This window comes from Lepidochelys kempii, chromosome 3 (assembly GCF_965140265.1).
Source record: "Lepidochelys kempii isolate rLepKem1 chromosome 3, rLepKem1.hap2, whole genome shotgun sequence".
Classification (NCBI taxonomy): Eukaryota; Metazoa; Chordata; order Testudines; family Cheloniidae; genus Lepidochelys; species Lepidochelys kempii.
In genome coordinates, this window is record NC_133258.1 from 174,872,883 (window position 1) to 174,899,547 (window position 26,665).

The 26,665-nt window shown below is 40.9% G+C and overlaps 1 protein-coding gene across 6 annotated transcripts in view; it reads left to right on the forward strand.

Annotated features, from left to right (window-relative positions):
- The window catches only part of PRKCE (protein kinase C epsilon), a 519,169-nt gene that overhangs the window by 399,972 nt on the left and 92,532 nt on the right, over positions 1–26,665 (forward strand). For all 6 annotated transcript variants that reach the window (XM_073339116.1, XM_073339117.1, XM_073339118.1 and 3 more), the window contains one exon: positions 14,448–14,602. In XM_073339116.1, coding sequence (XP_073195217.1) covers positions 14,448–14,602 — 155 coding nt within the window. The remainder of the gene's footprint in view (positions 1–14,447; positions 14,603–26,665) is intronic.

The following is a 26,665-nucleotide window of genomic DNA, read 5'->3' on the forward strand; positions in this document are numbered from 1 at the left end:
ATACAAAATTTCTCAAAATAGTTAAGTCCCAAGCAGACTACGAAGAGCTACAAAAGGATCTCACAAAACTGGGTGACTGGGCAACAAAATGGCAGATGAAATTCAGTGCTGATAAATGCAAAATAATGCACATTGGAAAACATAATCCCAACTATACATATAAAATGATGGGGTCTAAATTAGCTGTTACCACTCAAGAAAGAGATCTTGGAGTCATTGTGGATAGTTCTCTGAAAAGATCCAGTCAATGTGTAATGGCAGTTCAAAAAGCAAACAGAATGTTAGGAATCATTAAGAAAGGGATAAATAATAAGACAGAAAATATCATATTGCCTCTGTATAAATCCATGGTAGGCCCACATCTTGAATACTGCATGCAGATGTGGTCGCCCCACCTCAAAAAAGAAATACTGGAATTGGAAAAGGTACAGAAAAGAGCAACAAAAATGATTACTACTTCTCATAACACAAGAACTAGGGGTCACCAAATGAAATTAATAGGCAGCAGGTTTAAAACAAACAAAAGCAAGTATTTTTTCACACAACGCACAGTCAACCTGTGGAACTCCTTGCCAGAGGATGTTGTGAAGGCCAAGACTATAACAGGGTTCAAAAAAGAACTAGCTAAGTTCATGGAGGATAGGTCCATCACTGGCTATTAGCCAGGATGGGCCGGGATGGTGTCCCTAGACTCTGTTTGTCAGAAGCTGGGAATGAATGACAGGGGCTGGATCGCTTGATGATTACATATTCTGGGGCACCTGGCATTGGCAAATGTCGGAAGACTGGATACTGGGCTAGATGGACCTTTGGTCTGATTTGGTCTGGGGCCGGTTTTGTTCAATATCTTCATAAATGATCTGGAGGATGGTGTGAATTGCACTCTCAGCAAATTTGCAGATGATACTAAACTGGGAGGAGTGGTAGATACGCTGGAGGGGAGGGATAGGATACAGAAGGACCTAGATAAATTGGAGGATTGGGCCAAAAGAAATCTGATGAGGTTCAATAAGGATAAGTGCAGGTTCCTGCACTTAGGATGGAAGAATCCAATGCACCGCTACAGACTAGGGACCGAATGGCTAGGCAGCAGTTCTGCGGAAAAGGACCTAGGGGTGACAGTGGACGAGAAGCTGGATATGAGTCAGCAGTGTGCCCTTGTTGCCAAGAAGGCCAATGGCATTTTGGGATGTATAAGTAGGGGCATAGCGAGCAGATCGAGGGACGTGATCGTTCCCCTCTATTCGACATTGGTGAGGCCTCATCTGGAGTACTATGTCCAGTTTTGGGCCCCACACTACAAGAAGGATGTGGATAAATTGGAGAGAGTCCAGCGAAGGGCAACAAAAATGATTAGGGGTCTAGAACACATGAGTTATGAGGAGAGGCTGAGGGAGCTGGGATTGTTTAGCCTGCAGAAGAGAAGAATGAGGGGGGATTTGATAGCTGCTTTCAACTACCTGAAAGGGGGTTCCAAAGAGGATGGCTCTAGACTGTTCTCAATGGTAGCAGATGACAGAACGAGGAGTAATGGTCTCAAGTTGCAGTGGGGGAGGTTTAGATTGGATATTAGGAAAAACTTTTTCACTAAGAGGGTGGTGAAACACTGGAATGCGTTACCTAGGGAGGTGGTAGAATCTCCTTCCTTAGAGGTTTTTAAGGTCAGGCTTGACAAAGCCCTGGCTGGGATGATTTAACTGGGAATTGGTCCTGCTTCGAGCAGGGGGTTGGACTAGATGACCTTCTGGGGTCCCTTCCAACCCTGATACTCTATGATTCTATGATCCAGTATAGCGGTTCTTATGTTCTTATACAGCAGTTTAGGACAGTAAGTGAAGAAGAATACTCTTATCTTCTTCAAATGTCAGCTACAGCTGACCTGTTTGGGTTTCATATTTGGAAAGTATCTTGCTACCAACTGGGCCATCTAGTCCCCAAAACGTTTGTAAAATGTTCGATAAAAATGAAATTGAGCAGTATTTTTTTTCGGAACTTTTGTCCTCCATCTCAGTAGTGTCTAACCACCTCAGAAGTATAATGGATATTATACTTGCATTAGCCCTGTGATGTAAGGAAGGATTATTATCCCCATTTTACAGATGGGGAATTGTGGCACAGGTAAAGTAAGTGACTCTCCCAGAGTTACAAACAGCTTATCAGATCACCCGACTTTCATGTCCATTGTCTAACCACAAGACCATCCTTCCTCTAGAAAGCAAAGGGCTAAAGGCTATTAGAAACTGATAACCAGGGAGAGAGGAATGAAACTGAGTATTATGTGTATAACAATGGTAGTTCCAACCAACCTGAAGGAAATTAAAGCAGCTGGATTGTCAGAAATATTTTTGTTACATTTGTTACCTCTTGTTTGTATAGATTTCCATTTGTACATTATAGCTACTGATAACACCTCTGATTCAAACTCTGAGAGTGAGAACAGATTTTATAAAATGCACACTGAAAATACTCCAGACTTACAGTTCTTGAAATGTTTAACATTGTGAGCTCTCACCATCTCCCATCATTTCTGGGCGTTCATCCCAAGGAACATGAGACTACTGTGGAAGTCATTTCTTCTAGTCATTCACAGAAGCAATTTTGTAAACACCATGGAAAAATTATTCTTCTGTCTTAATTTTTTATTTAAAAAAAGCCATAATTGGCCTTAAAATAGACACTGAAAAATAGGAAACAATAATCACTATAAACATAACCCCCTTTTTACATATCACAGTCTCTTGTCAAAGGATTATGTTTGAGTAAACTTGAAAGGGCATAAAATTAATATGAGGTTTTATTTCTCTATTTCTCCACATCTCTCGTCTTCCATACACTTGTTCATTTGGCAGATGACACTTTCCAAGATTGGGGTTGGGGGAGATGTTTGAATCTAGGATTCTGGTTCATTAAGGCTCTTGTTTAGTTTTGTGTACTAAGTCCAGTGTATCTGTGCAATTTCAATCAGAAGCAGGAAATGTTTATTCAAGTTCTAATGGGTGGGACGGTTGCTGCAGTTTTAGGTAATTTTAAACAAACTGTTTGAGCATCCTGTTTAAATAGAGTTAAGTAATCACAGTTTTGTGCTAGTTGGGAAAGAGTTTCATACACTCATGATTTGAATAAAATATCATCTTACACAGCATACCAAAGATATGATATATTTATCTGGCTTCCTGTGTATTTTGACTTTTATATTGATAACAAGCTTAGTACTTTTATAGCACAAAACACTGTCATTTAACAGAAGGTATAATTCACGTCTGAGCTATTTTTGTGTGTTAAATTTACTCTTAATCAGCACACATTCTTAATTTTTCTAGTGTGGTTTTGAAATATTTTTCAGTAGTGTCTGGAAAAATGTGATTCAGATGTAACTTTCAGATGCTGTTTCTTAGAAAAGTCTACTGAGACCGTGAACTTAGTTTAAGGACTTAGTGAAAATCAGGAAGAATTTATTCACACCCATTTGTATGAGAAACATAAAAGAAGGAAAAAATGGCACTTGGAGAATGCTGATAAGTCTTATCAACTGTGAATTCTATTTGAGAAGTATATGTTTGATGCCTTTCCTATTTCTGTGCTTTGAGCGGTTGCAGGGATAGATCCTAGAGTCTAAGGCTTGTAATGAAAAGAGTGCTTGCCTGGCATATAGCATGGATACACGTCTTGGATATGAAACTGGTGTAACCCTTCTGCCCATCAGAGTTGGCAGCAACAAGGGCCGGGTTCAATATCTAGGGGTTCCATTCCAATAACACAATGCAAACCGGCTCGAGCCCCCACCCAGTGACCTGGGACAAATATATACCACCCCCCGCTGGGCGCCTCCAAGAGGCAATACTTCCCCTCTCGCAAGCACATAGTCTGAGTGTAGCAAAAGTCTTTTAATAACAGAGAGAAACAATGTGGCATTATGTTGGGGAAACACCACCAACCGGATTCATAACACAACCCATGAGCAAAAACAACCCCACCCCAGGCAAATTGGGGCATGCCCTTTTCCCTTTGGTTCTTGAGTCCAGCAACCCCAAAAGTCCAATGCCCCAAAAGTCTCTGTCCCTGGTCAGGGCAGCCCCAGAGTTCGAAAGTTTATCGGTGGAGCTTTACCTCCCAACCTGGGTGGAAATGGGACGGGGGTAAGAGGCACCTTACGTGATCTGAAGCTGACCGCTCCATAGTGGCGCTCCGCTCCACCAGCCGCCCCACGAACTCCTTCGCTCAGCTGCGCTCCGCTCCGCCAGCCGCCCCACGAACTCCTTCGCTCAGCTGCGCTCCGCTCCGCCAGCCGCCCCACGAACTCCTTCGCTCAGCTCCACGGCCCACAAGCAGCTCCTGCCATCCACACACTGCTCCGTGTTGAACTGCTTCACCAGCCATCCCGCAAACTGCTCCACAATATATCTTCAGGCTCCCCCACTACTTAACACAACACTCAGTGATTTCAGCGCTTAGGTGAATTCAGCTTATAGTAGGGGAGCCCCAGTGCTGGTGCACTGTCAGCCCAAAGTGAGCTCAGCAGCCTATAACTAGACTTCTAATGAAATCAAAATTAGCTCTGATATTCCACAGTGGAGAGAGGAGGAAGTGCAATCAGCATGTAAGGCCCTCACCAAGGGGCCCATGCCACCAAGTATTAATACTTGTCCCCAGCCTCTCTCCATTCACACAGTTTTGGAACCCATGACCCTTGCCTAGCGAGTGCTACTTAGATGATGGTGAATCCCTCCATCGTAACAAAAGGCCACGTACAGTTCCAAGCACAGTTCCCATAATCAGGGTAATAACAATTTATTCTTCCTGCCCCAATAACAGAGACACTGGGGATCCCACAGCAGCCAAAGTGACCATTTGGGCAGCTGTGGCCTCATTCTAGGCGGGGTGGGTGTGCCCATGCAAATGAGATCGGCCCCTGAAGTTCTTTTCCACAACTTGCCACACCTCACCACCAGATGTCAGGGTGGAGCTCATCCTGACACTGCTTACACTGGGAAACAGATTGGATGATTTATTTCTGCTTTGTTTCATTTCAGTTAATTGGGCTGTGTTCAACTCCATGTGGGGTCACACAGCTCCTAAGGTTCACTTGGGGAAAGGTTTGTGCTCTTGAGCTTGCCAGTAATAATTGTACTTATCCTTGTGCTCTACCAATACATTTTCATTACACTGTGATCTCATTAAATGTTAAGTGAAAAACAAACAAAGCATCGGGTGAATTAAGGGCTCATATAATGATAATATATTCTTAAAAGTGGTAGGCAGTGATCATTTCTTAGTGGTAAACAATACAGCAAAAGCTGTAATTCCCAGTCTCAACTTTTGTTTGGGATGTACATGAAAGTCTGTTCCCCAACGATGGTATCTTTCCACATATAAACAACTAATAGGTTATAGAGAATCATGTATCAACCCAAAACTGATTGGCAAGAATATCTAGGAGGAGGTTCTTGGTCATCAATCACACCTCCTCAAAGATGACCTAGGATGACCCAGTTATGTCCTCCAGGATTATGGCTATTTATTTCTGGAGACGACCACAGTTTTCCCAACAGAAAAGAAGGCATGGTCTATGCCTCAAAGAACTTAGTCTAAAGAGAGACAGACAGAGAGGGCAGAAAGAACGAAAGAACGAGAGTAGCATATACACAGCTAGGCTAACAAAAATGTCAAAAACTAATGTGGGTGTATATATCTGTAGAGAGGAGGCAGTGATGGGAATCAAGACAGGAGATAATGAGGGCTTGGATACAAGCTTTTGCTGTGGAGATAAAAAATAAAGGATAGATCTTAGAAATATTGAGGAGGACGAAGAGGCAGGATTTGAGCACAGCTTAAATGAGTGGGATAAGAGAGGCTGAATCAAATATAACCTCAGTTGACAGGCTTTAGTGGCCGAGAGGAAGGTTGTGGAGCTGAGGGTGACAAAGGAAAAGGATAATTGAGAAGGAAGTTAAGGAGTTTGGTTTTGCCAGCATTAATCTTAAGGTGACAGTGAGACAGCCAGGAGGCTATATCGGTGAGGTAGGCCGAGATGGGGGTTGAAGACAAGTCAGGACAGGCAGATTTGCAAGTTATAACAAGATATATAGTTGAAACCAAAGACGGGAAAGGTTAGTACCATGGAAATTCAGATTAAAATTGAAAACTTTTGTTATTGTCTTCCAGACTGTTTAACCCAAATCCTCTTTGCCCTGAAACACTCTTACCCACGGTCTCTGTTTTAGGTTGTTTTCATTTATTATTTTAAGTGTTTTCATTCCTCCATAACTTCTTAGAATTCATGGGAGAGAAGGTTAGACTAAGGGAGAAACAAAAACCTTTTAAAAAATCTTTACTTCAGAAAACATATTTGCTTATTTTATAGTCCTTTGCTTTTTTGGTTTTGCATCACAGATGCCAAGAGGGGATTAATCTATAATAGCTTGTTTGTGATTTTTCCTTTTATTTCAGTTTATGTAGTTAAGGAGTTCCCAGGACTGTTTCACATGTTTTTTGTTCATCAAAACATACTTCTCAAATGTTATGGATATGGAATCCAAAAAATAATCCAAACCGGTTTTGGAACAAAATTGATAAATGCAACCAAATCTAATACTTAGCTGCTCTAGGTACTTGGTTGTCAATACTGTACAATACTTTGTTCTGTCCACTTTGTACCCTCCTCATTTTAATGTCTGAATAAATCCTGAACACACATCTAATGAATGACATGTTCTCAGGTGTACCTCAGTTTCTGTACTGGGAAGTGTATGATGAGGGCGAAATCCTGGTTGTATTTAAGTCCATTGGAATTTTGCCATTATCTTCAATAGGCCCAGAATCTCATCCTGAGTGTGTGTGTGTGTGTAATTGTTGTACCAATAAAATAAAAACCAGCAGGATCTTATTAAAGGGAAAAAGGCAAAATACCACATTTATTGTGAATACAGAAAGAATCATAGTAAGCAGTTAGTTATAGCTATAACATTCCATTCAATCTCATATTTATTCACACATTCATTCATACAAACACACACACACACACATACACACCCACACACACAGGTTCTGCAAGGTTGTTATCATAGTTACCAGCCTTAGAGTTGCTCATGCCAAGCCACTGGCCAGGTGGCCTGGACATGAGGAGGGAGCAGGGCCTTGTCAGATGCTCATCTGATGCTCCTGGAAGTTGGTTTGCAGAATCAGACCCCAAAGTTCTCACTTTTTAGAGTCTATTTTTATAGGAATTTCTTCCTATGCCAGTCTATGGGAATTGCTTCATCATGCTGTTGCTGAATCCCCTGGGGGACTAACTTGAAGGGGAAAGGAGTCCAGGAGAGCTGGCTGTATTTCAAGGAATCCCTGTTGAGGTTACAGGGACAAACCATCCCGATGAGTCGAAAGAATAGTAAATATGGCAGGCGACCAGCTTGGCTTAATGGTGAAATCCTAGCGGATCTTAAACATAAAAAAGAAGCTTACAAGAAGTGGAAGGTTGGACATATGACCAGGGAAGAGTATAAAAATATTGCTCGGGCATGTAGGAATGTTATCAGGAGGGCCAAATCGCACCTGGAGCTGCAGCTAGCCAGAGATGTCAAGAGTAACAAGAAGGGTTTCTTCAGGTATGTTGGCAACAAGAAGAAAGCCAAGGAATGTGTGGGCCCCTTACTGAATGAGGGAGGCAACCTAGTGACAGAGGATGTGGAAAAAGCTAATGTACTCAATGCTTTTTTTGCCTCTGTTTTCACTAACAAGGTCAGCTCCCAGACTGCTGCGCTGGGCATCACAAAATGCGGAAGAGATGGCCTGCCCTCTGTGGAGATAGAGGCGGTTAGGGACTATTTAGAAAAGCTGGACGTGCACAAGTCCATGGGGCCGGACGAGTTGCATCCGAGAGTGCTGAAGGAATTGGCGGCTGTGATTGCAGAGCCACTGGCCATTATCTTTGAAAACTCATGGCGAACCGGGGAAGTCCCGGATGACTGGAAAAAGGCTAATGTAGTGCCAATCTTTAAAAAAGGGAAGAAGGAAGATCCTGGGAACTACAGGCCAGTCAGCCTCACCTCAGTCCCTGGAAAAATCATGGAGCAGGTCCTCAAAGAATCAATCCTGAAGCACTTGCATGAGAGGAAAGTGATCAGGAACAGCCAGCATGGATTCACCAAGGGAAGGTCATGCCTGACTAATCTAATCGCCTTTTATGATGAGATTACTGGTTCTGTGGATGAAGGGAAAGCAGTGGATGTATTGTTTCTTGACTTTAGCAAAGCTTTTGACACGGTCTCCCATAGTATTCTTGTCAGCAAGTTAAGGAAGTATGGGCTGGATGAATGCACTATAAGGTGGGTAGAAAGCTGGCTAAATTGTCGGGCTCAACGGGTAGTGATCAATGGCTCCATGTCTAGTTGGCAGCCGGTATCAAGTGGAGTGCCCCAAGGGTCGGTCCTGGGGCCGGTTTTATTCAATATCTTCATAAATGATCTGGAGGATGGTGTGGATTGCACTCTCAGCAAATTTGCGGATGATACTAAACTGGGAGGAGTGGTAGATACGCTGGAGGGGAGGGATAGGATACAGAAGGACCTAGACCAATTGGAAGATTGGGCCAAAAGGAATCTGATGAGGTTCAATAAGGATAAGTGCAGGGTCCTGCACTTAGGACGGAAGAACCCAATGCACAGCTACAGACTAGGGACCGAATGGCTAGGCAGCAGTTCTGCGGAAAAGGACCTAGGGGTGACAGTGGACGAGAAGCTGGATATGAGTCAGCAGTGTGCCCTTGTTGCCAAGAAGGCCAATGGCATTTTGGGATGTATAAGTAGGGGCATAGCGAGCAGATCGAGGGACGTGATCGTTCCCCTCTATTCGACATTGGTGAGGCCTCATCTGGAGTACTGTGTCCAGTTTTGGGCCCCAGACTTCAAGAAGGATGTGGATAAATTGGAGAGAGTCCAGCGAAGGGCAACAAAAATGATTAGGGGACTGGAACACATGAGTTATGAGGAGAGGCTGAGGGAGCTGGGATTGTTTAGCCTGCAGAAGAGAAGAATGAGGGGGGATTTGATAGCTGCTTTCAACTACCTGAAAGGGGGTTCCAAAGAGGATGGCTCTAGACTGTTCTCAATGGTAGCAGATGACAGAACGAGGAGTAATGGTCTCAAGTTGCAGTGGGGGAGGTTTAGATTGGATATTAGGAAAAACTTTTTCACTAAAAGGGTGGTGAAACACTGGAATGCGTTACCTAGGGAGGTGGTAGAATCTCCTTCCTTAGAGGTTTTTAAGGTCAGGCTTGACAAAGCCCTGGCTGGGATGATTTAACTGGGAATTGGTCCTGCTTTGAGCAGGGGGTTGGACTAGATGACCTTCTGGGGTCCCTTCCAACCCTGATATTCTATGATTCTATGATTCTATGAATCAATCAGCAGATAGCACATTCCTGACGGCTCCAAGATGTTATCTTGTTCTTTGGTTCTCCCATTCTTGAGGCTGTTGGGTGGATTCCAGTCTGCCCTCCGGATGGGGTCCTCTGGTTATTTCCACTTGACGCCTTCTTCAGCCGATGGACACTAGATTCTTAGGCTGGCACCTCCCTGATCATTCAGTTATTATCCACACCAAGCATCCATCCACATACATCCTCTATCTCTATTTTAATCACAATGGTTAATACAACAAAAGGGTGGGGAGTCTCTGGGTGCTGTTTCTGTTGTTAGAGTATTGCTTTGAGTCTCTCTCTCTGTGAATTGCTTTGAGAACAGACTCGGTCTTAGAATGTACTAACACAATTAGCAGCTTGCAAGTTTCATACATAGAGGGAGAGAAACAGTACCAAAAACCAAGAGACCTCTTAATTAGTAATACCCTGGAATTTAAACTCTGGGGAACCAAACTCATTTGTGATTTTAATACAGAACTTCTTTAATATGATCCAACATAATGGGAGAAAAATAGGAGATAACAGAAGAATACATATGTTCTTTGTGTTAGGAACCCAAATTGTGGGTGCAAAAAGTTTAATAACAATACATTTTTTTCTCAGCTGGTACTGTAGTGATGGGAACCAGAAAAATACCTAGGTAAAAGATTTCTCAAACAGAGTTTGATATAGATGCCAACACATGTGCTCCTATTTTAGTCTAGATTTATGCCCATTCCAGATTGAGCAGATCCTTTCTCTGGAACATAGGAAATGAAAAGCCAAATAATAGTTTAGAAAAGCCGGGTGTCATAAAAATACAAAAAGAAAAGGAGTACTTGTGGCACCTTAGAGACTAACAAATTTATTAGAGCATAAGCTTTGCTCTAATAAATTGGTTAGTCTCTAAGGGCCACAAGTACTCCTTTTCTTTTTGTGAATACAGACTAACACAGGTGCTACTCTGAAACCTATAAAAATACAAGAGTCCTATTTTCTCCAGGATGATGCTCTCTGTGCCAGTGTTGCAGTATTGACACGATGCATCTTATTATAATGGATTATACAAATTGACATTATATTAAAATAAAAAATCCTCACCTGAATTCTTAACATAAGGAAAACATGATTTTCAAAGACATTTCTGGCTGCCAATTCCAATAAAACTGGCTGTAATACACACCTGGGAAAACTAGGTAGGTTATTTGAAATGTAAATGTATGTAGTAGGAGAATGTAACCTACAAGAGCATTTTGTAGGCACTTAATGCCATGTCAAGCAAATACCACGGTAGGATAAATTTATCCACAGTGCTGTTAAACCAGCAAATCCAAAACCCAATCTGAACACTTGCCTGGAGAGATGAGCAATCTGTTTGTAGGGCATAACATTGGTCAATACACAAGGTGTCTGATACCCTTTCACATAAACGAAAAAGTACATTTAAGTGTGTATAATATAATCCATGTGAGGCTGCCTTCCATCTGAAAGAATGAAGGGAGATGTGTGACTTAGTACCTTGCCATTCCTGGGATCGGAGTTGTTGCTGAATCCCCTGTGTTCAAACTGAGCACAACACATCTGGCTCCACAATCCAGATTAAATTCTAGATTGGTCAAATCAGGAAAACCTTGTAAAGGATCCTAAACCAAAACCACAGAAATCACATTTTGACCTCAACAGTATGTGATGCTTAGAATTGCCACAGATAGGTGTTTGAGGACTCCAAGCAGAATATGGGCTCTATTTGGACCAAACATGCAAGTACTATGATTGCATCTACAGAAGTCATTAATTGGGGTAGTGATGTTGAAGTGATTCCCTATGCACCCAACTGGAGTTAGAGTTAGTCTCTGTGTAGATGAAAGATTAAAGATATCATCCAAGAACTGGGAGCTCATCTTAAGTAACATACAGAAAATATTAATAGGTCTGTGTAGGAAGGAGGGTTCTGCTGAGATTTCTGCATAAGATTTGTTGGGCATCCTCTCTGCTCAAATCAGAGTCAAGAAAGTTGAGCATTTTTGAAAATAGACTGGGATTACAAAAATTCTAGAAGGTACTTCTGTTCATGTAAGGTAGGAGTATCCAAAGGTCATTAAATTTTAGCCTGCAATAAAATCAAGGTCAAGGGGGCAGTATGGGCAGTTTAGGAGATAAATACACAGTCTCCACTCCAGTAGTATCTCCCCACTGAAGAAAGAAACCATAAGCACTGTAATTACGTGTCTTCAACTGCTTCCCTTATCTTCATCCCACAAGGAAATTACTCCAGAGTTCTTTCACTCACAGTGCTGAGTAGTGTGGAATAGGTGACTTGGCAGTCTCATGACATAGAAAGACTGTTCCTGCAGGATTCTCTATAGCATAGCAAGGACAATCGACAGCATTTTGTGCATTTGATGTCTCTGAGTCCTTTTGTTCTTCTGGTGTAGACGCATCAGTGGGTTGCATTTTTGGGATTCAGCCAGCATGTCATAGTTAGGTAGCAAATGCTGACCCCTTCCTCCCACTGCCTGATTGTCTTGCTGTGCAGTCATGCCCAGACTCTACCAACTTGGCAGAACATAAAATGCTACAGTGAAAAGGTGATCACTAAAGTAAGAGGTTGGGAGGAATTACTTTAGCCAACTGAATGACACAGACTTTGACCTCTCATCCCTATCATATTTGTAATGTTTTCCCATGTCCTCTCCAAATGGGAAGGTGTAAAACACAGTAATGCTGGGAATTGGTTGTACCTCTCCCATGCAAATCTTCAGAGGCATTCTGCCTGCAGAGCATACAGGTATGCACTACACCTCTTGGAATAAAGATTGGGAATGTTCTGAAAAGAGGTGCTTGCATCTCCTCTTTGGAAGTATAATGTATCCTTGCCCCACATCTCTGCAATCTCTCAGTCGACAGTGTTGCTAAGTCTTGTGATTTTTATTGAGAGTCTCGCAATATTTGTTGCTTTTTTAAATGCTCCAGTTTCTGGAGTCATGGGATTATATGAGCATTTCACCGCTTTTTTTCTTTTTCTTTTTGTTATTTTAAAGCAAAGTTCTATTCTTCATCATTGCAGAAAAAAGTTGAGAAATGTGACCTGAGGATCAGAATAAAAAAGAACCTCACATGTATTATTTTGTTTGGCACAAATATCATGAGGGTTTAAATCTGATGATTTTTGGAGACCTGTCTCATGATTTTTGAACACTTTGGATTGGCAATATTGAGTCAGTCTGGCAGGTGGCAAGACTATAGCCTATACCATTCCCTTTGGAGTGTCTGTTACTTCTGGCAGCAGTAAGGCTATTGTTTCCCCAGTCTTTCCTTTCAGGAAAGGACTGTGATGGTGGCTGTCTGGTACCAGTCACTGTCAGGTCTAGGCTTGATATTTAGATCATCTACATACATCACTCAGGGCTGTGAAAAATGTCATGCCCTGTGTGACATAGTTAGATCGATGTAAGTCCCAGTATAGTCATGGCCAGGTTGATGGAAGAATTCTTCCATTGACCTAGCTACTGCCTGTCAGAGAGGTGGATTAACTACAGCAGTGGAAAAACCCCTCAGTTGATCTACGACGTCTATACAGTACAGTGCTACAGTGGCACAGCTGTAGCACTATAGCTGTGCCACTGTAGCAGCTGTAGTGTAGACATGTCCTCAGAGACAGGATGATGGATAGGATGGACCTCGGGTCTGATCCATTGTGGCAATTCCTATATTCTGATGTGTACAGTGGGGGTGCTTGCATTTTCTTCCTCTACATCCTCCACTTGTGACCTTTACTAGGCTAAGCAAATGTTTCAAGCCCCCCTTCAGGAAAGCATCCACATTCAGGACAGCACTTAAGCACGTGCTTAATTTAAGTCAGTGGTGTTTAAGTGCTTTACTGAATTTGGGCCTCAGTTAGGGCAGAGTAAAGACAGTCAACTTATATGAGTTCTGAGACCAACTACATTAGATAATATTAGTCCATTAAAAAGTATTAATCTATAAAATATGTGATCTGTTTTAGACATTGTGCATAGAAAGACGTATTTTAATAATAAAGAATCTGAAAATAGGGTTCCAAGCAAAAGGCAAAAGCGCAAGGTGGGGAGGAGTAAGGCTAATGATATAATTAGGCAAAATGCTAAGGATGGGCAATAAACCTTTAGAGAAAATGGGACAGTGATGATAAAAATGTATATACCATATTCTTTGCCTATGCTTGATCTGCATTCACATGCAAATGCATCATTCACATTTGGTTTCTCAGTGTTGCCAATTGCTGCTATTTTATATTGTGACTCTTATAGTACTTGGTGTTTTTCTGAAAGCCCCAGCTCCCAAAGTCACGTCATTGTGTGAGAATGGCAGCTGGCACTGAAAAATGAAGAGGGTTTCTATCCCTCATTGCTATGGAGAAAAGTATGAAAAAATGAACCCTGAAGATTCAAAAACCAGAAGACAATTAAAAAGAACCCCAAATAGATTTTTTTAAAAAATATGATTATATTTAAGCCAATCTTATGATTTTTGAGAAAGCCTGACTCATGATTTTTCACTGCTTTCTCATGGCAATACTGGTTTCCATATAAAAAATTATTAATAATATGTAGTGTGAAGTCATAATTTGGAAGAAAAGGCATTTTATAGACCCAGTAGCTGATAAATATGTAAGGATAGGGAGCCAGGTGCACAGGCAATCTGCAAAATCGTCCTGCCCTTCAGCAGCTGACAGAATCGACATTGTGTTGTAATATTTATTTTAAATGTTTTTTTAAAGAGCATGTAAATATTTCTTTAAAAATAAAAAGCTGATTGTACTATTTTAAAAATCTTTATTACTTTTTAATCACATTTTAATTCTCTTCCTTTTCTCTTTCGTTCGCTCTTTCTTGAATCAGTCTTCCCTGGGGTTTATTGTTTTTTGGTTGTCAGCTTTCCCCAGTTCAGAATTGTAGCGTTTGTTCTTCAGTTTCTTGACGCAAATCCTGCTGTCGCCTAATGTGTAGTTTAAAGCAGCCCTTTGTGTGGCTGAAAGAAATTAGCTAAATAGCACTGTTTTAATTAATTTCAGGACCGCCTCTTTTTCGTCATGGAATATGTAAATGGTGGAGATCTAATGTTTCAAATTCAGCGCTCACGCAAATTTGACGAGCCTCGATCCCGCTTCTATGCTGCAGAGGTCACATCAGCACTCATGTTTCTTCACCAACATGGCGTCATCTACAGGTACTCTTTTGATTAAGAATGAAGTATTCTTGAGAGCTGGGGGTGAATTTGGCTGTAAACCTCTGTCTCTTAGCAACTAGATTTAGATTAGTTGTTTGTTCCAATTTGCTTACATAGAACTTTTTTTGGCAGTTTATCATTCAGAATGTTAACATTTGAATAGTCTCTGCAGCAGTCGCCAGCTGTGTGTGCCAGTTTTGTATTATAGTACAAATAAAGCTTTTTGAAAAGCTTGGCACATTCTGACCTAGGGGTGAACTTTTTGCAGATCAGCGCAATCTCTTCACTTTCCTCTCTGTGCCATAGATTTCCTCTCGCTTTCGAACTCCCTGCCACTTCCTGAGTTTGTTTGTCCTACTTGTCTCCAGTCTGATAGAATCAGGATAGTAGTTTGCAATGGCCTTTCTTTTTAACTGTTAGGATGAAGTCTCAATCCCTAACAGGAAGTGGCTCTTTGCAGACAATTTGGATTTGCTTGTTACTGCCCAAAGTTCCCATCTGAACAAAAACTAAACTAAATCACTACCCTTCCAGTTTAAAATAAAACAAACCAAACCAATTTATGAACATTTTTGTTGTGCTATGGAGAATGCATTTAAGAATAAATATTTATTATTAGAAATGAGGAACCACTTGGGAAATTTTCACCCTGTTATCCATATGTTTATTAAGTCCTTTATCTTGTCGTTTCACCCTTCCTCTCTTTTTAAATTATTTTTGGCAGCCTGTCACCACTTGCGATAAATCTTGCCTGCCTGAAGCAAGCAGCATAGCTGTAGGTTTTGGGATGTGGGTCTTTTAAACCTTATTGAAATCTCTAAGTCTGTTGCAGGCCATAGATATATATTAGAGTTTCTGATATTCCTACTCCCAATCTCAAATTTTCGATATGACTTATTTTAGGGGACCTACATTTTTTATGTGAAAAAAGTCTATCTGAGGACATGGAATTTAAAAAATTGATGAACTCATATTTAAAGATGCTGCGTTAGAGCTTCTTGGAAAATGGACTCAGAGAGAGCTAGAGATGGCCAACCCTAGGACTGGTCAACATTTTTCTGTCAAAAAACTGTTTTTTTATAGAAAAGTGGGGTTTTGACTTAATGAACATTTTCACAGAAAAGTGTCTGCTTTCCATGGGCACTTTCAACTTCCCATCAAAAAGTGGAAAAGTTTCATTTTTTGATGATAAGTCAAAATTTCCCATGGAAAGCAGACACTTTTCTTTGACAATGTTTATTGGGTCAAAAAACAGTTTTTTGACAGAAAAGTGTTGACCAGTCCTAGGATTGGCCATCTCTAGCTGCAGTCGGATGTCTGGCTGATCCACAACGCTGACAATCAGGTTGTAAGTTTTGCAGAAGTAAAATCAGTTCATCAGATACAATTTGGACCCTTTCCAACCCCTCTTCTTCTGGGGTTTAAATGGTTCCAAGTGCTCACGCCCTAAATATATATCTTACCTTTGTTGCCTATGTAAGGACTCTTCCACCCCGGTTTATTTATTTCCAAAACAACACATCAGTAGGGTTTAGGTAACCCCCTCTGAATGTGTCAGAATTTCATAAATTGCCTTTTTTGGGGGGAGGGGGAGGGAAGGGGAGGAGTTTGGTGTCTTAACAAGTGAAGGATTTTGAGGATTAGTTCTTCTAAATAGGCTATTGTTCATTTCTCAGCACTGGTAGCTGGAATTTACACCCTGAGTAATTAGCAGTTAATTTACTGATTTCAGTGAACCAAACAAAAAGGTCACTTTTCAGACAAATTACCCGCAGTGTGAAGAAAATCCAAATTGATAAAATTACACGACAACTTCCTGATATGGATATGTGTAATAACCTTCTCTCTACTCCTTCTCTCTCATATGTCAAGCCATTGGGATTTGGCTCTGAACTACACTTTATCACTGTGTACACACGCATTTTAACGATGCCTTTTTAGCACACTCTAAACGCTGATGAGTGAGCAATGCTCTGTGGTTTAAAGCTCGCTGAGTTAGTCTCAACTTCTTACTCAGTAGCCTATACTGCCATAGCTCTGGCACACTGTAGTAAGCCATGCTGTGGTATTAAAATAATTGGTGGAGTATTTGTACTAGGGCTAGTTTCAGGGGAGACAAATGAGAAGAAAAAAATGTGGTTTCTGAGATGAAAGCAAGGAAAATTCACTAAGAACACATCCCTTCCTGCTGCTTTATTTTACTACAGTTTCTTTGACCTGGACATTGTTTTATTCCTAGTAACTATTAATTTCTCACCTGAAGGTCACTGAGAACCATAACAACATATAAAAATATACATTTCAATTACTTTTAAAAAACAATTGAAGATCTCTAATCCATAATATCATCATAATCATCGACTCATAGAAATGTAAGGCTGGAAGGGACCTCAAGAGGTCATCTAGTCCACCCCCCACCATCCATCCCCTGCAGTGAGACAGGACCAAGTATGCCTGAATCATTCCTGACAGGTGTTTGTCTAATCCAGGGGTGGGCATACTTTTTGGCCTGAGGGCCACATCTGGGTGGGGAAATTATATGCAGGACCCTGAATGTAGGGCTGGGGGTGCAGGAGGGAGTGCGGGGCATGGGAAGGGGTGTGGTGTGCAGGAAGGGGCTCAGGGCAGGGGGTTGAGGTGCAGGAGGGGTGCGGAGTGTGGGAGGGGGCTCAGGGCAGCGGATTGGGGTGCGGGATGCAGGAGGGGTTCAGGGTGTGGGCTCTGGCCTGGCGCCGCTTACCTTGAGCGGCTCCAGGATGGCAGCGGCGCACAGCGGGGCTAAGACAGGCTCCCTGCCTGCCCCGGCCCCTTGCCACTCCCGGAAGTGGCCAGTGTGTCCTGACAGTGGCTCCGCCGCGTGCTGCCCTCACCTGTGGGTTCCACCTCCGAAGCTCCAATTGGCCACGGTTCCCCATTCCTGGTCAATGGCAGCTGCATGGGGTGGTGCCTGCATGTGAGGGCAGCACACGGAGCCCTCTGCTCCCCCCTTCCCCAGGGGCCAAAGGGATGTGGTGCTGGCTGCTTCTGGGAGCAGCGCAGGGCCAGGGCAGACAGGTGTAGGCTGCGCCATGGGGCTGGCAATCCTGCGGGCCGGATTGAAAGCCCTGATGGGCCGGATCCAGCCCACAGGCTGTAGTTTGCCCTCCCCTGGTTTAATCTGTTCCCTAAAACCTCCAATGACTGGGATTCCATAACCTCCCTAAGTAACCAGTTAGAAAGATTTTCCTAAAATCTAATCTAAATCTCCCTTTTAGCAATCTGAGCGAGACTTCTTGTCCTGCTCTGACGAGGCATGGAGAACAATTGATCATCATCCTCTTTATAACTACCTTTCACGTTGAAGACTGTTATCATGTCCCTGCAGTCCTCTTCTCTAAACAAAATATGCCCAATTCTTTCAGACTTTCCTAATAGGTCATGTTTTTCAAACCTGTTATCATTTTTGCTACTCTGGACCCATATATTTACATCTTTCTTGAAGTGTGGTGCTCAAAACTGGATACAGTACTCCAGCAGGCCTCACCAGTGCTGAGTAAAGTAGAACAATTACATTATGAGTCTGAAATATGACACTCCTATTAATATGTCACACAGTGACACTGGCCTTTTTTTCAACAGCAACACAAATTGACTTATATAATATACTATAAGAAAAGGTCATGACTCATACATGGTGTGAACAGCCCTCGAGGAATGCTAAAATGTTTGTTAGTATTTAACATGCCCCAGAATGCAGTCATCTTTCAGGGAAAAGATCCATCATCATTGTTTGAAACATTGCACTGACATTTAGGCATTTAGTTTTAATTTTTTCATTTATATCTCCAAAGTGGTGGGGTGAGCTAGCAAAAGTAAAAAAAAAAAAAAAAAAAAAAAAAAAAGTACTCTTTGCCCTGGATTAACCACCAATCAAAATACCTAATCTACCCTCAGACACTCAAATGAAGTAATACACACTTCCTGTATAGTGATAGCTCTACCAAAGACAGTGTGCTATGAAATTAGTGGGTGTTCTCCATGGTGGGAAATGGTGCTTATATGGGCAGTATTTCAGGGCATGCTTGGACCATGTTTGAAGGGAGTAATGTTTCAAAGTACCTAATATGTCTTCAGGCCTCTGCTTAGCCACATATTTGGAAGTATCTCTTTGGAGCTAAACATAACTGTCTATTTCCAAAAGCGCAACTCTCTAGCTAGTGCTCTGGCTTGTTGATTAGATTTTTAGAGTGTTACAAGGCTAGTTAGTGATGATCTTCTTCAATAGCCAGTATTATCCTCATTTCCTCCAGAGTTAAAAGGGAAAGCAAGTTTCCCATTTGAAAAAAAGAAATTCAGCTCTAAGATCATGCCTTTGCAATTGGCTCAACAGCAGTTTCCGGTCTTGTTTAAATTATTTGTGTAATAGAGTTATGTATCTCAATGCTGTTGATCTGATTCTGCTGCTTGTGGTGAAAACAAAGGTCACATTCTCAATTTATATAAATATTCCCATATAAAGATGTATTGCTGTTTTTTTAAAAAGCCATGCTGTATGATTGAACCTCGATATGCTTTGTGATGTCATTCTAATGAGATTATGGAAGGTCCTCAGTGTAGGGAGTGTGTCTTCCATGTCCTTCAAAGTGCTAAACACACTCTCAGAGCTTAACAAGTAATAAGTCATCTTGAATTATTTTCCCCCACAATCTAGTATTTGATGGTATTTAGGCATATCTGGGACTGATAGTACAAGCAGAGTCAGTCAGGCACTGCACAGACTTACCCATAAAGTTTATAATGAAAGCCCCTTTAGGTCAGCCCAGACCAGCAGCACTCTTGTTATTTGTGCTGTGCCATTCAAACAGACATACCAATTATGAAAAATGGTACCATAACTTCATGACTTGAGTTGAAACCACAACACTGATTTTGCCTGTGAACCCATTGATGAAAGACCATGGACCATTTGACTCCTTAAAGTCAGTCATCAGCAGTTTAATGTACTCTTCAGTGTAGAGGAGCATGCACTGAACTAGCAGTTAGGAGGAGACCATCAGTTCAGTCTAACCACTTCCACTGACTGCTACTTTTATATTTCTCCGCACTTCACAGCCCTTATTATTATATGCTCTAGTTCAGGGGTCGGCAGCCTTTCAGAAGTGGTGTGCCGAGTCTTCATTGATTCACTCTAATTCAAGGTTTTGCGTGCCAGTAATACATTTTAACGTTTTTAGAAGGTCTCTTTCTACAAGTCTTTAATATATAACTAAACTATTGTTGTATGTAAAGTAAATAAGGTTTTTAAAATGTTTAAGAAGCTTCATTTAAAATTAAATTAAAATGCAGAGCCCCCCCGGACCGGTGGCCAGGACCCAGGCAGTGTGAGTGCCCCTGAAAATCAGCTCACGTGCTGCCTTTGGCACGCGTGCCATAGGTTGCCTACCGCTGCTCTAGTTTAACCAAAACATATTGAGCTCATGCAAGAATACTTGGGTGGAATTCTATGGCCTGTTTTGTGAAGAAGATCAAACTGGGTGATTATAAAGGTTCCTTATGGCCTTAAAATCTGTGAAAGGATACTTAATGAATTCTTGTTATTCCCAGCTGAGGCCACTGGAATTAGATTGAGGCACCACTGGCAAACACCAACATTAAGGCAAACACCAACATTCATGTTTATCCTTATAAGCCAAATTTTAAGAGTATAACCCTGTGAGCTGTATGTCTCTTTTCCATGAGGATCTTAGAGAACAATGGCTATACAGTGCAGTATTTCTCCAGTACACTTCATCACCAGTTAAATAAGTCAGCAGGGCACTCAGTCTAAAACAGAAGATAAGAAAGCTGAACAGTCACAATGACAGTTCACTTTAAAGAGATAAGGGATGAGAAATATCTTAAACCACAGGTGTCTTTTTTGTAGGTTAGTTTATTCTTTTACTTAGGTTGTAAGTAGGACTGTCAATCGATTGAAAAAATTAATCGCGATTAATTTAAACAATAATAAAATACAATTTATTTTAATATTTGTGGGTGTTTTCTACATTTTCAAATATATTGATTTCAATTACAACACAGAATACAAAGTGTACAGTGCTCACTTTATATTTATTTTTGATTACAAGTATTTGCACTGTAAAAAGAGAAATAGTATTTTTCAGTTCACCTCATACAAGTACTGCAGTGCAATCTCTTTATCATGAAAGTTAAACCTACAAATGTAGAATTATGTACAAGAAAACTGTATTCAAAAATAAAACCATGTAAAATTTTAGAGCTTGGAGGTCCACTCAGTCCTACTTCTTGTTCAGCCAATTGCTCAGACAAACAGGTTTGTTTACATTTGCAGGAGCTAATGCTGCCCGCTTCTTGTTTACAATGTCACCTGAAAGTGAGAACAGGCATTTTCATGGCACTGTTGTAGTCAGTGTCGCAAGATATTTACATGCCAGATGCGCTAAAGATTCATATGTCCCTTCATGCTTCACACAACATCCCAGGGGACATGTGTCCATGCTGATGACGGGTTCTGCTCGATAACAATCCAAAGCAGTGCAGACCAATGCATGTTCATCTTAATCATCTGAGTCAGATGCCACCAGCAGAAGGTTGATTTTCTTTTTTGGTGGTTCAGGATCTATAGTTTCCACATCAGAGTGTTGCTCTTTTAAGACTTCTGAAAGTATGCTCCACACCTATTCCCTCTCAGATTTTGGAAGGCACTTCAGATTCTTAAGCCTTGGGTCGAGTTCTGTAGCTGTCTTTAGAAATCTCACATTGGCACCTTCTTTGTATTTTGTCAAATCTTCAGTGAAAGTGTTCTTAAAATGAACAACGTGTGCTGGGTCATCATCTGAAACTGCTATAACATGAAATAAATGGCAGAATGCATGTAAAACAGAGCAGGGACATACAATTCTCCCCCCAAGGAGTTCAGTCACAAATTTAATTAACGCATTATTTTTTTAATGAGCACCATCAGCATGGAAGTATGTCATCTGGAACAGTGGCCGAAGTATGAAGGGGCATACGAATGTTGAGCATATCTGGCACATTACATATCTTGCAATGCTGGCTACAAAAGTGCCATGCAAATGGCTGTTCTCACTTTCTGGTGACCTTGTAAATAAGAAGAGTCAGCATTAGCTCCCCTAAATGTAAACAAACTTGTTTGTCTTAGCAATTGGCTGAACAAGAAGTAGGACTGAGTGGATTTGTAGGCTCCGAGGTTTTACATTGTTTTGTTTTTGAGTGCAGGTATGTAACAAAACAAATCTACATTTGTAAGTTGCACTTTCACGATAAAGAGATTGCACTACAGTACTTGTATGAGGTGAATTGAAAAATACTATTTCTTTTATCATTTTACAGTGCAAATATTTGTAATAAAATAATATACAGTTTGATTTCAGATACAACACAGAATACAATATATATAAAAATGTAGAAAATCAAAAACATTTAATAAATTTCAATTGGTATTCTATTGTTTAACAGTGCGATTAAAACTGCAATTAATTGCAATTAATTTTTTAAATTGCGATTAATTTTTTTGAGTTAATTGCTCAGTTAACTGTGATTAATTGACAGCCCTAGCTGTAAGCTCTTTGGGACAGGAACTATCTTTTCCTTCTGTGTTTGTACAGTGCCTAGCACAATGGGATCCTGATCCAAGAGTAGGGCTCCTCGGTGCTATGGTAATACAGATAAATAATAACAATATTTCAGTGTGCCTAGGTAGCTTATTTCAGCTTTTGGGGGTTACAGACCCAAATGCATTCCTCCTAAAGTTATAGCTCTGGGCACTTTCTAATGAATAGACTGGTTGTGATGAAGGACACATTCGCATACTATTAAGAAGAATTTGAATATAAATATGCTTGTGCCAGTCCCTGTGTACATCAGGGATTTTTTTCTTACAGAAACTCTATGTTCTTTAATACTCAGAAAGTACAGTAGTTAGGATGTTGATTGATTATTTCCTTTGAAGATCAGCACTTTCTCTATCAAGGCAACAATATGTAATAACGCACATCCATGTGTCTCAGAGAATAAGTACCTCAAATTAAAAGTACTTTTGTTGGTGTTTTCTATTGACAAAGTGCAATATTTAGAAAGTCTGACTGCAATTGTGGTTGCTATACAGTTCAGTGCAACCTAGACAATGTAATGCAATTATATTTAACACCAATGAAAACACTTTATATCCAGTGTCCACCATTTTAAAAGTCAGCATTTTCCACGTTACCTCAGTCTGATATTTTGAATGGTAGCAACCAAATAAGTTGATTGACAAGTATTCCCCAGATTTCTTTGCATGTTAACATGTAAAACTATAACTCACAAAGAGCATGAGTAGGAAATACAGTAGTTTAAATCTACTTTTTACTATATAAAGAATATTTAATGCGTATACAAACTGAAAAAGAGTGAGTCATTCAGCATGTTCGCTCACTGAGGGCTAGATTGTCTCTTGGTCAGTATGGCCAGAAAGAGGATAAGAGGGATCTTACACTGCACAGATTACTCAGACCTTTTGTCTAGGCACACAGAAGTAAGTAAGTATTGTGCACCTCCTACATACTTCTGCTGCCCCCCCCCCCCCCCCCCGGTGTATTGTCCCTCACAGCCAATCTGATTTGAAGGTGTCTTTGCTTCTGGTTTAGGCCCATGTAACAAGTGGCTTGCCCGTTGGGCTGGAGAGCATGGGACCAAATCAACCCTGATTAGAGACTGAGCCCCACCTGAGGAGAATCGGGCAATTTCCTGGAGTGAATGAGTCTCTGTGTGTGTGTGAGAGAGAGAGAGAGTGTCTCTTTCAGGGAGGACTGTGAGACCAGGGGAACTGCTCCAGCTAAGAAGGGCTGGGAGTAGAGTGCTGAGGCAGGGGGGACTCTTTCTGACCAGACTAGGGGAGTATGGGCTGTACCTAGTGGAAGTCTGGAGGGAAGACTTTTGTGTTTAGTTGTGAATTTTAAGTTAATAAATCAGACCCTAAGGAGAGCTGTTGTGACTGGACTGGAAAAATCCTGTGTGGACTTTATTTGGGGATCCAAGAAGGGAAACTGGGGTGAGGAACTGCATGCAGGGCTGCCCTGAAGCCATCAAGCCATGCTGTTTGGTGGCCACTCCTCTGCAGCTGCCAACAAATTGTTCCTATCACCCCCAGTCCAAAGGGGAAGGAGGCAAGGAACTGAGCTTCCTGTGTGTGTCAGAGTCAGTGTCTTCTGGGTCTACTCAGAGGATGGTGCAATTAGGTACCACTCTTTGTTCATATCTGTTCCTTGAAACACATTTTAGCCCTAAGTTTAAGGGTCTTATTCTCCAAAACTGGGGGATGATGGCTGAAGGGGTTTAATATCCTGGATTCCCAGCCTCTCTACATTCTCACTTTATTGAATCTAGGCAGGTCAGTAGTCCCTAAATGAAGCAGTAAGCAGGATGCCTCCTTGCAGAAAAAGGCAAAGGGCTAGGGTGGAGAGAAACAGGGCTGAAGAAGTGTTGGTTCTCATGGTTCTGGCATTCTGTCTGAAATAGTCCACCTTGCCATCTGCCTAGCTTATGTATTGTACTGAAAACTGCTGTTACGTAGGAGAGCCCTTTAACAAGATTTCCAGCTGTGGGAAGGAAGAGAAAAGACTGTGGGAATAGGATGTAAACCATGTGGTCCTTTCAACTCTAGAATGTTTTAAAAATTTCTTCTGGTTTTGGAACTTAAGAAATCCCTCAGTTTAGATGGGAAGCATCGGGCTTGCAGAAGAATTGGGTATATAAGGAAAGATTAATGGGCATATAACATTAAAAAGAAGGTCCATTAGCAACATTGCCCTAACTTTGGGAATGGTATGCTATTTCCAAGAGGAGTTTCTAATGGGAAGATCAGTGTCATTATTTTTTTACTCAGGTTTATTTGGTGCAAGGTTTTCCTTGTTTAATGCCCGTTTTTATAATGTTACATTATGTAAATAAAACTGCGACCCCTACCTTCCCATTATAGTATGGGAGTGAGTTAATGTTAAATGAGAGAGGGCAGGAGGGAGTGGGAGTCTGCCAGGGCTAATGCCAAGTTTACATTCCTTGGAGGGCAACCATGTGCCTGCAGACACTGTAGGAAGGGGAACAGCACTTCATGACAGATAACAGCAAAACCTTATTGCTAACAGGAAGTATGAAAAAATATTTATTTTCTGTTTTGAATGTCAATTATTTTAGGATGTTTGGTATTTCTGTTTTTACTTTCATAACAGGAAAAATGTGTATTATCTTCCTGCACTTGATAAGTAGACTTTAACTACGGGATGCACATGTGAAATAAAAATCGACTATACCACAGCACATGCTAATACTATGGTTTATTGAAATCACATGATCCCCGCAGTTTTCTCTACAACATTAAGAAACATCTTTGTTGTGTCAATGGAAATAAATATACAAGTCCCGATCCATTATGATTTTTGGTCAATTTTTTTTCTGAACAGTGAAATGAGAATAAATTTAATTTTATTTTTCATAGGATTAAAATCTTGAAGATAGAATCCTAAATTTAAAACCTTGGCGTTCAAAGGCTGAGACAGAAACTGACAAAAGGAGGGAAATCAAAGTTAAGGCTGAGTCTCCATAGGGCCCTACAAGTTTGTTTGTCTCTAAAACAGTTGATGTTTCTGTCACACCATTGCTGCAATCATTGCCTTATATTTGGAATGAGGCTGTGACCTCTCGCATGCTGTTGAATGCCCTTTCCAATGTTCCATTGTAATATGTGGACAGCGCCTGGGGCAAACTGTTCTCAGGTGCTGTTCCATATATTACCATGAAACATTTGCACTTCAAAGGGTTTCTGCCAGGCTGTTAGAGAGAAGAGTGCAGCAGAGAAAGGGATAACTCTCAATGTCATTGTTGGTCCAACATGTTTAAGCAACTCTAGATTTAAGTTGTTATTCAACAGAGCAAGTAAAAATAAAATTGATCACTTTTTTTGGAGGGAACATGGAGGTCAGGGGGTATAAAATGTGACCATTTAAAACATGGTTATTTTCATGAAAACATTTTGATAGTTCTAATATTTTCCATGTTTTGACAGAAATCTTTTATAATTGTTTATCATTTTTACTTTTCATTTTGCATTTACTGTTTTTTGTTTTCTTTTTTGTTCTTGGGTTTTTTCATTGTCAGTTTTGATTGGTCGACTTAGTTAGAGTGGATCCACTCTAGCAAGCTGTTCTTCACGCTCTGCATGTGAAAGTCTGTTTTAATTCAATGAGACTACTCACGTGCATAAAGTTAAGCCTGTGATAAATGTTTGAGGGATTGGGGTCTTGGTGAGAGTTTTCAGAATTTAATTTTTTAAATTTCAAAACAGAAAAATGTCATTTTTGAACATTCCAATTTTTTAAATACAAAAAAACTGCAGCAAATTTTGGAAAATAGAAAAATCTGTCCAGTTTTGAAATTCAGAAGAAAAAAAAATCATTGAAATTTGCAGCATTTTAATTTCCAGTTTAGTTGCTCCTCGATGTTTAAGTGAAGAAAACGAAAATTAATTAATTAGGAGGTGAACTAAAATGACTTGATGTCACAGAACTTAGTTTGTCATCATCTGTTTAATAAGTCTGACAGGTTTGAATCTGTTAGTACTTTCTGCTCTTTCTAACATGATTTGTACCTGGTATTGAACTGTAGCCAACAGTACTTGCATCTATGAACTGTTTCAGAAGAGATCCATTAAGCTAATTCACCTGAAGGCAAAGTACCAACCGTGCCAATAATCAAAAGGAAAGGATGTAATAATAACTAATAAAAGAGGAGAATTTGCGTTCCTCTGTAAGAAGGAGAGCTAGAAACCAGACAAGCTGGCACCTAATTTGGAACCAGCAAGGCCAATGCCAGAGGGAAAGCAGACCTCCAAAGTAACCAGAAGGATTACAAAAGAGGAAACCAGCCAGTAAGAAACCCAGTATTTTCAGCAGAGCATGAAAGCAACATCACAGAATAGCCAATGCCAGGACTTCACCAGGAAAACATCAGATAAACCATAACCAACCTTGATGGGAGAACCAGAGACTGAAACAAAATGGACCCTCAGCC